The sequence below is a fragment of the Symphalangus syndactylus genome, chromosome 17, assembly GCF_028878055.3.
Source record: "Symphalangus syndactylus isolate Jambi chromosome 17, NHGRI_mSymSyn1-v2.1_pri, whole genome shotgun sequence".
NCBI classification, from domain to species: domain Eukaryota; kingdom Metazoa; phylum Chordata; class Mammalia; order Primates; family Hylobatidae; genus Symphalangus; species Symphalangus syndactylus.
In genome coordinates, this window is record NC_072439.2 from 98,766,943 (window position 1) to 98,779,859 (window position 12,917).

Here is a 12,917-nt window from a genome sequence, read left to right on the forward strand (position 1 = left end):
TTTATACATTTATTTTTCCCCTTCTTTCTGGCAGCATCCTTTCCTGAAACTGGCCAAACCGTTATCTAGCTTGACACCACTGATCATGGCAGCTAAAGAAGCAATGAAGAGTAACCGTTAACATCACTGCTGTGGCCTCATACTCTTTTTTCCATTTTCTACAAGAAGCCTTTTAGTATATGAAAATTATTACTCTTTTTGGGGTTTAAAGAAATGGTCTGCATGACATGAATGAAAGAAGCAAATGACTATTCTCTGAAGACAACCAAGAGAAAATTGCGAAAAGAAAAGTATGACTTTTATGTGAACCCCTTAGGGTCCAAAAGGAATTGTGTACTGAATCGCTAGCCTTAGGTCTTTCAGCAAACAGCCTATCAGGGCCGTTTATCGTGTGTGAGATTTGCATTTTACTTGCTGACTTTGTTGTAATAGATCCCATTCATTGTCTCCTTTGGGGTATTTCCAATACTTGAACGGCAGATTGGAGTTTTCCAGAGTATTCGTTTCATCTGCTAGTCTTTCTCTCCTTCGTAGCTTTCCTTTCCCTGGACTGGCTCCTTTTGAGTTGCTTTTGAGTTTCTCATGCCTAGACAAGTGTAATAGAAATTATGCAGCTCCTTATGTTGGCAAAGGAGCTCTATATAGTTTCACTTTGTATAAAAGTTAGGACCAGCTGTTGTTACATGTAATATTTTAGTTCAGAACTTGACGTGAAGGAAGGGAAGAAAAAATATGTGATTTTTACCTTTTTTAACAAATGTGAAAAAGTCAATTTTAGAAATTTCGTGGTAGTAAGTTTGGCATTTGTTACATGTATAGAGAGAAGACTAATAATCTCTATTTATAGCTAAATCATTGAGATAGAAAAAGATTCCCATTGACCGTACACTTCTTCCCATTTTGTCTTCCCTTCTGCCTGTTTCCCCTTCAGGTTTGGCTCTAGGAACCAAAGTGATTTGTTCTTGTTCCAGCCTGGGCTTTATGACTTTGGTTAGTGCCACTACCTTCCTCTTCCCTCCTCTCCCCCTTCAATTTGGAAATAAATTTCTGTATATGTTGCAATTTTAGGTTTAGGTTTGTTCTTTTTGTTTTTCATTAATCCTCTCTCACCTCACAGATACCCCCCTCCCATGGCAAATAATACAATAACCAGTGAATTTTCGAGAATTTAAAATTAACTTTTTTCCACTTAAAGGAGAAAAATATTTTGGACTAGCAGCAGAGGCAGAGTGAGAAACGTGAACCTTGGTGAGCTCTGATATAGTGAGAAGAGATTATACTCATGAAAGAGAATGTTAGTGTTACAGAGAAGCAGCTGATAGCAAATCAACCGTGGAGACTTGGCGGCGGCGGCATTGCCCCAGGTCGTCAGCAGTGTGGTGTTATCTATGAGAACTTGAGCAACAAGAGTATTTCTTGGTGAATTTATAGATCATTTGAGATGTTGAGTTACTTTAGTTTTGTTTTTTTTTTTTTTCAAATAAGTAGAGACTATTAATGTAAAAATCGAGAAAGGAAAATGAAATGTGCGTGTTGAGAGCAATAATTTGTTTCTTTTAAAGATTCTAAAAGGTCTGAGACCTGTAGCATTAATTATTGGAGTGCCCTCCCTTCTGCCCTCCCCTCCCTTTCTCTTCTCTTCTTTCCTCTCCTCTCCTTCTCCTTTATTCATTGTTTGGCTTTAGGAGTAGGTGTTGTTCAAGTATCTGTGGTTTGGTTCTGGCATTTTGTTCCCACCATCCCCTTCCCCCATTAACTTCCTCCCTGCTTGCCATCCTGCAGTAGTATAAATCATGAATAAAAAATAATTTTGCTGTTGTAGTATACATTGGGGAAACTAGCAGGTTTTATTTCCATTATTTTATTTCCACTATATCTATGATAAGATACAATTATAAGGAGAGAAGTGACTGTTTTTTATTGATAAGGCAAGGTTTTCAGAAAAATGAGTAAAATAATTAATGAAACATATTTAGAGCACTTAGTGGTCTCTTTTCAATATAATTCTTGATTTCATTTTTCTCTGGAATATATTGGCCTTCTACAGCTATTACTGAATTATAGAAACTGGTTTATTTCTGGCAGAAAGCTGCAGTGCCACCTGAGTTCCAAATTTTACCATTCTTTGTAAACAGTTGGATGGATTATAAGGAAGATGCTACCAATGACATAGAAAACCAGCGAGATGAGAAGACTGTGATCCTCATGTACCCAGGGGCACTTCCCTCCTAAGTCAAAGACCATCCTCACTGACCGTGTGCCAAGGCCTCGCTTCAGACCATCCTCACTGGCTCTGTGCCAAGGCCTCGCTTCAGACCATCCTCACTGGCTGTGTGCCAAGGCCGCGCTTCAGGCTTGTGACTCAACAGAGGGCGGTTCCATTGATAGAAGCAGTCTGGGATTTGTAGTTAACTTCTTCGATAGTCACCTGCACATCCGTTGCTGGCAACTGACTTCAGTCTTTAGAACCCGGCTCTTCGGTAGCTCCCTTGAGCTACGCTGTGGTTTATTCTTAAGTTATGTGGATAAACTAACCTCTAACAATATACTTTGGTTAATTTTGAAATGTGTCATTTTCAAACAAAATCTTAAAAGCAATACAGAATTGTGATTTATTAATTTTAAATTAAAACATTCAGAACTTGTTGAAAGAAAATTATATCTGAATCAAGATTCATGTTTTTTATTTGTTATTTTTATTTTTTTTGATACAGAGTCTAACTCTGTCACCTAGGCTGGAGTGCAGTGGCGTGATCTCGGCTCACTGCAACCTCCGCTTCCTGGGTTCAAGCAATTCTCATGCCTCAGCCTCTTGAGTAGCTGAGACCACAGGTGTGCGCCACCACACTCAGCTAATTGTTTGTATTTTTAGTAGAGACAGAGTCTCACCATGTTGCCCAGGCTGGTCTCCAACTCCTGAGCTCATTCCGTCTGCCCACCTCGGCCTCCCAAAGTGCTACAATTACAGGCGTGAGCCACTGCGCCTGGCCTCGTGTTTTTTAAATAATTGCCTTTTATATGTACCCTTTTTGTCATCACTTTAGAATGAAAATTCCCATTTAAATCTGAAAGTTACCTTAATAGTCCTCTTGTGTTATAAGGACAGTATTACTATAGTACTTATTTATTATATTTTAGACTTAAAGTTATCTTCTCTTTTTTCTTCTGCTGCTTTTAGGGACAGTTAAAACTGGGAAACTATGAAACATGGAACATCCTATCCTACCTAGAATAGTAAATGAGTAATTGTGAAGCATAAGACACCAAGGCTAATACAACTCTGTCTTCATGTGTTGAGTGCCTGGCACATAGTATTAATTCTCTTCCCTTTAACATATAAATGTTAAGCTGCTTACAGTCTAGTAACCACCAATTGTAAACGAGCCTGTGCCTTTAACAAGCAATTTTAAACTACCTATGAGTATTTCTTTTAGGGCTCACTTAAATACGTGTTTGTATATACTGTATTCTAGCCAGAATAATTTTAGATCTGATCAGGTAGTAGCTAAAATTAGAAAAAAAAAACAAAATAGGTGCTTAAAGAATTTGCATCAATTTTTGAGTCTAAATCTTTTAAAATATACTGAGATCCACATCTAGTGAAATGTCAGTGTCAAAATATTATAGATTATAGCTAAAATCCAGATTAATACTCATTTGGGGTTTTTTATAGTGGAACTTCACAGTAGTACAAAAAGCAGATTGTCTTCCTGTCTCCGCTGCTCCAGTAGGTATTGAAACCGGTAAAATCAGTTTTTTGATAGTGTGTGTATATAAGACAAAATATATACACACATTCTTTTTCTCAGTCAACACATTGATTGAACACCCTGGCAAAGATGCTGTGGTAGACGAGGTTGGAGTTCGAAAGAAGCAGCAAGCACTGGCCTGGCCTTGAAAGAACGGAAGTCTTTCCCATTCACTTCTCTAGAATGCTGCCAAGACAGAGGCAGAAAGAAACAGATGATCACTCTGTCAAGCACACTTCTGTTCTTTATGAAGAGAAACAGTTACGTGTGGAGTTCAGCATCTTTGGTTGGAACGCGTTGGCTTTTTCTTGTTTTGATAGAAATGGAATTAAGCAAAAGTAGTTTGTCTTTTCTGTTGTCTTCAAATTTTATAATGCCTTTTATTTTTAATTTAATCCCGTTCAATTATTTAATTGTTATACATTGACATTAACTGCTGTATTTTGACTTTGTTCAATAATTTTGTTCTTTCAGGGCTAGAAATAAACTTTTTTAAAAAATGCGCATTTTTCCCCTTCCTAAACTTTTATTCTTTCTTTTGATCAGCATAAAAGAATATTTAAATGTCTTTTGATAGCATAAAAGAATATTTAAATGTCTTAATAGGTTTTCAAAGAACATTCTAGTATTTTTAGTGATAAATGTTTTAAACCTTTTAATGGTGTTGTGCCATCATTTTGAATTTATTACAAAGCTCCAAAGTAGGAAGGTTTCTAGAAACGTGTGGGCAGTAAACATGAAGTTTTCCTTTTTTGTGTGTGACAAGCCTCACTCTTTCTCCCAGGCTGGAGTGCAGTGGTGCGATCTCAGCTCACTGCAACCTCTGCCTCCTAGGTTCAAGTGATTCTCCTGCTTCAGCCTCCCGAGTAGTTGGGGAAGTTTTCCCTTTCTAAGTCAAGTTCAGAATAATTTTCTTACCAATGTTTCTCTGTCAGACCCAGGGAAACAGTTCTGATTTGAACACAAACCTGGCTGGAGTAACAAAAACCTGATCAGAATTTCTGTGTTAAATGAACCAAGAAACCTTTAAGAGTGCAATACATCGTAAGGCATCACTTCATTATGTGAATTAATGTGGAATCTTAGATACCCTAACAGGGAACAGCCACAATAATGGTTTACTATCAAAAAGCGTAAGATAAGGCCAGGCGCGGTGGCCCACACCTGTAATCCTAGCACTGGGAGGCTGAGACGGGCGGATTGCCTGAGCTCAGGCAGGAGACCAGCCTGGGCAACATGATGAAATCCCATCTCTACTGAAATAACAAAAAAATCAGCCAGGTATACTGGCGCATGTCTGTAGTCCCAGCTACTTGGGAGGCTGAGGCACGAGAATTGTTTGAACCCGGGAGGTGAAGGTTGCAGTGAGACAAGATCATGCCATTGCACTCCAGCCTGGGTGACAGAGCAAGACTCTTGTCTCAAAATAAAAAGATACATTTTTATTCTGGGTGAGAAGTGGAGGCAATGACTTTGAAATGTATTTGTTACACTATATGGCTGTTTCGTCTTGTTCTAACATTTATTTTTCTTTGAACTAATAGCAAATGGTCAAAGCATTGCCTAAGAAAACTTTTAAAAGCCTGTGGTTAATTTCAGAAGGTCTATTTCTGGAGCTTGGTGGGAGGATGGCTTGAGCCTGGGAGGCAGAGGTTGCAGTGAGCCAAGATCGTGCCGCTGTACTCCAGCCTGGGTGACAGAGCAAGACCCCTGTCTCACAAAAAGTTGATAATGGCCTATATCTCTATAAAGAGAATTTTATAGTCTCAATAATCCTGATTATAGCTGTTTTACCCATACATCTTAGTTTGGGGTTAGGGAAAAAGACTAAAAATGCTTCATTTTTGGGAAACAATTTGTTCAGAAAATGACAGCATTTATATAAACCTGTGAGTTACGTCAAGAGACTGCTGATTTTGGCCGGGCGCGGTGGCTCACGCCTGTAATCCCAGCACTTTGGGAGGCCAAGGCAGGCGGATCATGAGGTCAGGAGACTGAGACCATCCTGGCTAACACGGTGAAACCCCGTCTCTACTAAAAATACAAAAAATTAGCGGGCATGGTGGCGGGCGCCTGTAGTCCCAGCTACTCGGGAGGCTGAGGCAGGAGAACGGCGTGGACCCAGGAGGTGGAGCTTGCAGTGAGCTGAGATCGTGCCACTGCACTCCAGCCTGGGCAACAGAGTGAGACTCCATCTCAAAAAAAAAAAAAGAGACTGCTGATCTTGAAAGGAATGATGCTCATGGATATATCATCTCTGGATAGTTGTTAAAAGGTGCCCGTTGCATTCCCTCATTCCATCCGTCCCAGTTTGCTCTGGAGCAGATGAAAACGTCTCACCCTAGTAGTGCTGCTTTTGTTTTAACAGTCCAGACAGAGTGACAGTGCCATACATTTCTGTTTTTCATTCTTAGACCTGTAGGTATGTACAGCACAGCATCATGAACGCATTGCCAAAAAACTATTTTCCTCTAATTCTTAATAAACTACTTCATTTTGACTTCTATATTTAAAATAGAAGTGTAGGGCCGGGCGCAGTGGCTCACGCCTGTAATCCCAGCACTTCGGGAGGCCGAGGTGGGTGTATCTATCACCTGAGGGCAGGAGTTTTAAGACCAGCCTGGCCAACATGGTGAAACCCCATCTCTACTTAAAATAGAAAATCAGCTGGGCATGGTGGCGGGCGCCAGCTACTCAGGAGGCTGAGGCAGGAGAATCGCTTGAACCTGGGAGGCGGAGATTGCAGTGAGCTGAGATCACGCCATTGCACTACAGCCTGGGTAACAGCGAGACACCGTCTCAAAAATAATAGAAGTGTACCATTTTCAAAACCTAGTTGATCGGGACCATAAAATTAAGGAATATCTAACAGTACAATCCAGCTCTGATTGCTTTAATATATTGTCAGTAAAATCTTTAAGGAGTTTCAGGATTGAAACTAGAAGACATCTTAGTCACATTCAATATTCCTTACAGTTTAGTGCACTTTACGATTCGCTGCTGGTATCTTTGTTGAGCTGTTTTTCAGGAAACTAAAAATCTTAATCATTCGAGTTTTTACTATAGACATCGTCACTGTTTTGTTCACACTCTTGGTGCTGTAGAAGTGTAAATGACTGTCTCATTTGTTATCTGTTCATGCTCTATTGGAGCATGCCATAAGACTGTGGTGTCGTTGAAAATGACCTTAGGCCATGGACTGTTGGATATGTGGATCAGCTACTTTAGTATAACTTGCATTGTCAGCAAATACTTTTCCACTTCTCTTCAACCCTGCGTATTTTACCACAGATAAACTGTGTTCCGTTACGTGCCTGCTCTGTCCCGTTTCCGCAGTGTCTTTTTCTGTTTAATGACAAAGCACAGCTGGTCAAGGTGTTATCACGGGTCTGAGTCCACAAGTGTTTCTTGCTGCACATTCCCCATCCAGTCACTAAGCAAGACACAGAACTGTATGAAAGCTTATTTTTGCTTAGTTTCACCTTAGAGTCATGTTTGAACTTGTGAGTTTCTTTTGAATGAAACTGTGTTTAATTTTGAGATTTGCTGCTAGAGGGAGGACTCCTTATGCTTTTTGAAGTTAGTAACAGCCCTCTCTAGTAGAATGTGCACAAAAATGATTACTGTGAATTGGTGGACTTGTTTCTGTGTTTTGTTTTGAGTGATAATATAAGGGCCTACATCATAGGGGGTTTTCAGGGTTAAATTCATTAATTTCAAATAAAATATTTAGAATGATGTCTAGCACGAAGTAAACATTTGATAAATGTAATCTCCTATCATTGCTTTTTTTCCCCTCTGACATTGTGGGAGCAGATGCAGAAGTAACAGAATGCTGCACAGAGCTGTTTGCACTCTTCTCCCATCTCTCGTATTTAAAAAATGTATGCATTACGGAAATTATGCTGCAAATATTACACAGCTTTTTTTTTTTTTTTTTTAACACAGGATCTCACTCTGTCGCCCAGGCTGGAGTGCAGTGGCACAATCTCGGCTCACTGCAATCTCCGCCTCCTGGATTCAAGCGATTCTCCTGCCTCAGCCTCCGAGTAGTTAGGACTACAGGTGCGTGCCATTACCGCCCAGCTAATTTTTTGTATTTTAAGTAGAGGCGGGGTTTCACCATGTTGGCCAGGCTGGTGTTGAACTCCTGACCTCAAGTGATCCACCCGCCTCAGCCTCCCAAAGTACTGAGATTACAGGCGTGAGCCACCACGTCTGGCTGTTACACAGCTTTACACAAAGAAGGCCCCCAGTACATCCCTATTTGGTCACACAGTGGAAATTGTATGTTTTACAGTATTGTATAGCTGGCAATATGAGACTGTGCATTGTAGTTTGGATAATCACTTCCCTTAAGGGATATTGCAAAGAAAAAAGTTTAATTTGAGAATTGGTTCTTGAAGTTTTTGTTTGTTGTTTTTTGAGACCGAGTCTCACTCTGTCACCCAGGCTGGAGCGCAGTGGCATGATCTCTGCTCACTGCAACCTCCGCCTCCCAGATTCAAACAATTCTCCTACCTCGGCCTCCCAAGTAGCTGAGACTACAGGAGTGAGCCACCACACCCAGCTAATTTTTGTATTTTAAGCAGAAGCAGGGTTTTACTTTGTTGGCCAGGCTGGTCTTGAACTCCTGACCTCAAGTGATCCACCACCTCAGCCTCCCAAAATGCTGGGATTACAGGTGTGAGCCACCACGCCCAGCTGTTCCACAGCTTTACACAAAGAAGGCCCCCAGTACATCCCTGTTTGGCCACACAGTGTGAAATTGTATATTTTACAGTATTGCATAGCTGGCAATATGAGACTGTGCATTGTAGTTTGGATAATCACTTTCCTGAAGAGAGATTGCAAGAAAAAAGTTTAATTCAAGAATTGGTTTTGAAGTTTTTGTTTGTCGTTGTTGTTTGAAATAGAGACAAGGTCTCACTGTGTTGCCCAGGCTGGTCTCAAAACTCCTGAACTCAAGTGATCCTCCCGCCTCAGCCTCCCAAAGTGCTAGGATTACAGGTGTGAGCCACCACACTCAGCCAAGAATTGTTTTATGTATCTATTAGAAATAAGTTTGTAAACCACAGGTTCCAAAGTGTTAGTACCTTTAACGTAACAAGAAGTTCAGTGTTTGCCGGTCTGGGGTTGTCCTGGGACGACCAAGGAGTCCAGCAACCCCACCAGCACTTGGAGACTCCAGGTTGTCACTCTATCATTCTTAGGATGTAGGCCTGTATCCTTAATGCCTGTTGCAACACAGATACTAGATGGCTGGTGCACCTCCCACCTCTTGTCCAGGTGTCAAGCAGGAAAAAGAGAGATGGCAAAAGGCAATGTGGCAAGCACAAGGGAGTAGTGCTTGTATCAAGAGAACACAGATTTTCCCAGAAACCCTCAACTTCGGTCCCACTGGCCAGGACTGTCATTTGGCACCTCATAGCTGCAAGAGAGTCTAGGGAAGAGTGTTTCTCCAGATAAAATCAGAGTTGTTCGTAAAGAGGGAGGGATGGAAATAGTATATAACTGTGACCACTATAGTTTGAGTGTGAAAATTGCTGTATTGGAATTTTTTTGTAGCTCTTCCCCTACTATTTCTACAGAGCGCTGCCCCATCTGTTGACTCCTTTGATACTACATGGTTGATGGGGGTGCTCACTTTTAGATATGAGAAAAGGGGCTAGAGCATTAACCTCTTCAATGTTATCCAGGTAGAATTTCAGCTCTTCTGGGTTAAGGAACTGGAAACTTTTCAACTCTCTAGGCCTCATCCGAGCTAGAGAGCTAGTTTTAAAGAAATGTAATTGCTTATGAAGTCATAAATGCAGTTTAATGTAATTGGCAGTGTTGCAAGTTTAGTGATCCATCATGGGAGGACACCACAAGTGTCTGCTATAAATTCCTGATTAAGCAATTGATTGATTATTTTAGCAGGAGCCTAGGTGACCCTGAGCAAATAGTCCTTCATGGGTGTTCCTGGTCCCTAAGTGTCCTCTAGGGGGTGCTGCTCCCACTGTCATTCTCAAAGATGGAGCCTGCCAGAGGTGAAAGCCCAATTCTTGCCATTGCCCTGCTATCCTCGGGTTTATGTCGCCATTCTGGAAGAACTCAGATGTAACATTATTCAATGTTATAAGTAGTCTGACTGTTCAGAAACATGGAGTTCTTCTGGTTCTTGAGTCAAACTTGGTATCAGCAAAGCTACATTCTCATAGGGAGAGAAAACAAGTCTGGGTGTCTCCCCACCTTCCTAGTGCTCCAGAGACCCTGGCTCCCTATAATAATTCTTATTCTTTAAAAAAAGTAACTACATAATAGAGAAATACATTCTGATTTATCAAATTTCAGCCATTCAGACAAAAGAAAGCCTCTTCCATCCCAGTCCAAGTCCCTGTTCCAAAGAAAATCTCTTACTAGTCTCCATCTTTTCAGACCTTTCTCTATGCATTGTATCTAGATACTGGTCAGTTTTGTAGACCAAGCAGTTCTTGAAGGGTGCAATCAAAGACAATTTATTTTTGTTTCTCTCTCTTCTAACCCATCTTACAGGGGTAGTTCTTCCCCATTCCCTGGATGAAATTTAGAGCAAACACCCAGGCAGTTTTACCAATGAGTTCTAAGAATATTCAAAGAAAAAATTCCAATCCTGCACAAAGTATTTGAGAATATAGAAAACATTCCCCAAATTCTATTATAAGGATGGTGTAGCCATGATACCAAAATAATTGAAGAAGAAAATTATAGGATAGGCCAGGCGTAGTGGCTCACAACTATAATCCCAGCACTTTGGGAGGCTGAGGCAGGTGGATCACCTGAGGTCAGGAGTTCAAGACCAGCCTGGCCAACATGGTGAAACTCCCTCTCTTTAGCTGGGCGTGGTGGCAGGCACCTATAATCCCAGCTACTCAGGAGGCTGAGGCAGGAGAATCACTTTAACCCAGGAGGTAGAGGTTGCAGTGAGCCAAGATCATGCCATTGCACTCCAGCCTGGGCAACAACAGTAAAACTCCGTCTCAAAAAAAAAAAAAAATTATAGGATAATCTCATAAATACAAATGTGCAATTATTAAATATATTACTAGCAAACCTAATCTAGCAATGTATAAAAGAGATAGTGCATCCTAAACAAGTAGGATTATGCATGTAAAAATCAAGATAATTTACAGTATTATCTAGGCATCTCAACAGATTAAAGAGAGTGGCTGGGCCCAGTGGCTCACACTTGTAATCCCAGCACTTTAGGAGGCTGAGGTGGGTGGATCACCTGAGGTAAGGAGTTCGAGATCAGCCTGACCAACATGACGAAACCCTGTGTCTACTAAAAATACAAAAATTAGCCAGGCATGGTGGCATGTACCTGTAATCCCAACTACTCAGGAGGCTGAAGCAGGAGAATTGCTTGAACCTGGGAGGCAGAGGTTGCAGTGAGCTGAGACCTCTCCGTTGCACTCCAGCTTGGGCAAAAAGAGCAAAACTCCATCTCAAAAAAAAAAAAAAGCATTTAGTAAAATTCAATATCAATTCATGATTAAAGTACACATTTTAGCAAATTAGGAGTGAACTTTTCTTTTTTCTGAGATAGAGTCTTGCTCTGTTGCCCAGACTGCAGTGCAGTGGCATGATCTCAGCTCACTGCAACCTCCACCTCCCAGGTTCAAGCAATTCTCCTCCCTCAGCCTCCTGAGTAGCTGGGATTACAGGTGTGAGCCACCACACCCGGCTAATTTTTGTATTCTTAGTGGAGACGGGGTTTCACTATGTTGGCCAGGCTGGTCTTGAACTCCTGACCTCAGGTGATCCACGTGCCTCAACCTCCGAAAGTGCTGGGATGACAGTGAAGCCACCATGCCAGCCAGGAGTGAACTGAATCTCTTGAACCCAGGAGGCTGAGGTTGCGGTGAGCCGAGATCGCACCATTGCACTCCAGCCTGGGCAGCAAGAGCAAACCTCTGTCTCAAAAAAAAAAAAAAGAATTTGAAAGCAATGGCTGGGCACAGTGACTCATGGCTATAATCCCAGCACTTTGGGAGGCCGAGGCAGGTGGATCACCTGAGGTCAGGAGTTTGAGATCAGCCTGGCCAACATGGTGAAACCTGGTCTCTACTAAAAACACAAAATTACCCGGGCATGGTGGCAGGCACCTGTAATCCTGGAGGCTGAGGCAGGAGAATCACTTGAACCTGGGAGGTGGAGGTTTCAGTGAGCCGAGATCACGCCACTGCACTCCAGCCTGGGCGACAGAGTGAGACTTGGTCTCGGAAAAAAAAAAAAAAAAAAAAAAAGGAATTGGAAAGCAAGATAAAATCTCATTATTTTCAGATAAGGTTGATATGATAAACTATTAAAATTAAGAAATTTAGCACGTTTGCTGTATACAAAATCAGTGTGCAAGAATCAATTATATTACTAAGCACTAGCAATAACGTAATCTTAAAAACCTACCATTTATAACAAATCAAAAATACAAAGTACCTAGAAATGGTCACACCTGTAATCCCAGCATTTTGGATCACCTGATGTCAGGAGTTCCAGACCAGCCTGGCCAACATGGTGAAACCCCAACTCTACAAAAATACAAAAATTAGTTGGGCATGGTGGCGTGCGCCTGTAATCCCAGCTACTCGGGAGGCCAAGGTAGGAGAATCACTTGAACCCAGGAGCGGAGGTTGCAGTGAGCTAAGATTGTGCCATTGAACTCCTCCTGCCTGGGCCACAAGAGCGAAACTCTGTCTCAAAAAAAAAAAAAAGAAAAAAAAGGAATAGAGCATGTCTACTCCACAGGCAGTGCGGCAGCTTGGGCTACTTGACTGAATATACTTAGTTATTTCTTGATCATATGCTAAACAAGGGGTGGATTTGTGTCCGGAATCGGTGGGTTCTTGGTCTCACTGACTTCAAGAATGAAGCCACAGACCCTCGTGGTGAGTGTTACAGCTCTTAAGGTGGCACGTCTGGAGTTTGTTCTTCTGATGTTCAGATGTGTTCGGAGTTTATTCCTTCTGGTGGGCTCGTGGTCTCGCTGGCTTCAGGAGTGAAGCTGCGGACCTTCGCGGTGAGTGTTACAGCTCTTAAGGCAGCGTAGACCCAAAGAGTGAGCAGTAGCAAGATTTATTGCAAAGAGCGAAAGAACAAAGCTTCCACAGCGTGGAAGGGGACCCGAGCGGGTTGCCACTGCTGGCT

The 12,917-nt window shown here is 41.7% G+C and overlaps 1 protein-coding gene across 1 annotated transcript in view; it reads left to right on the top strand.

The window, feature by feature from the left end:
* PAK2 (p21 (RAC1) activated kinase 2) overlaps window positions 1-1,062 on the top strand; it is a 99,803-nt gene extending 98,741 nt beyond the window's left edge. The window contains exon 16 of the mRNA XM_063622209.1: window positions 35-1,062. Within this exon, the coding sequence (XP_063478279.1) occupies window positions 35-121 (87 nt within the window). The 3' untranslated portion in view covers window positions 122-1,062. The remainder of the gene's footprint in view (window positions 1-34) is intronic.
* The last annotated feature ends 11,855 nt before the right edge of the window (window positions 1,063-12,917 follow it).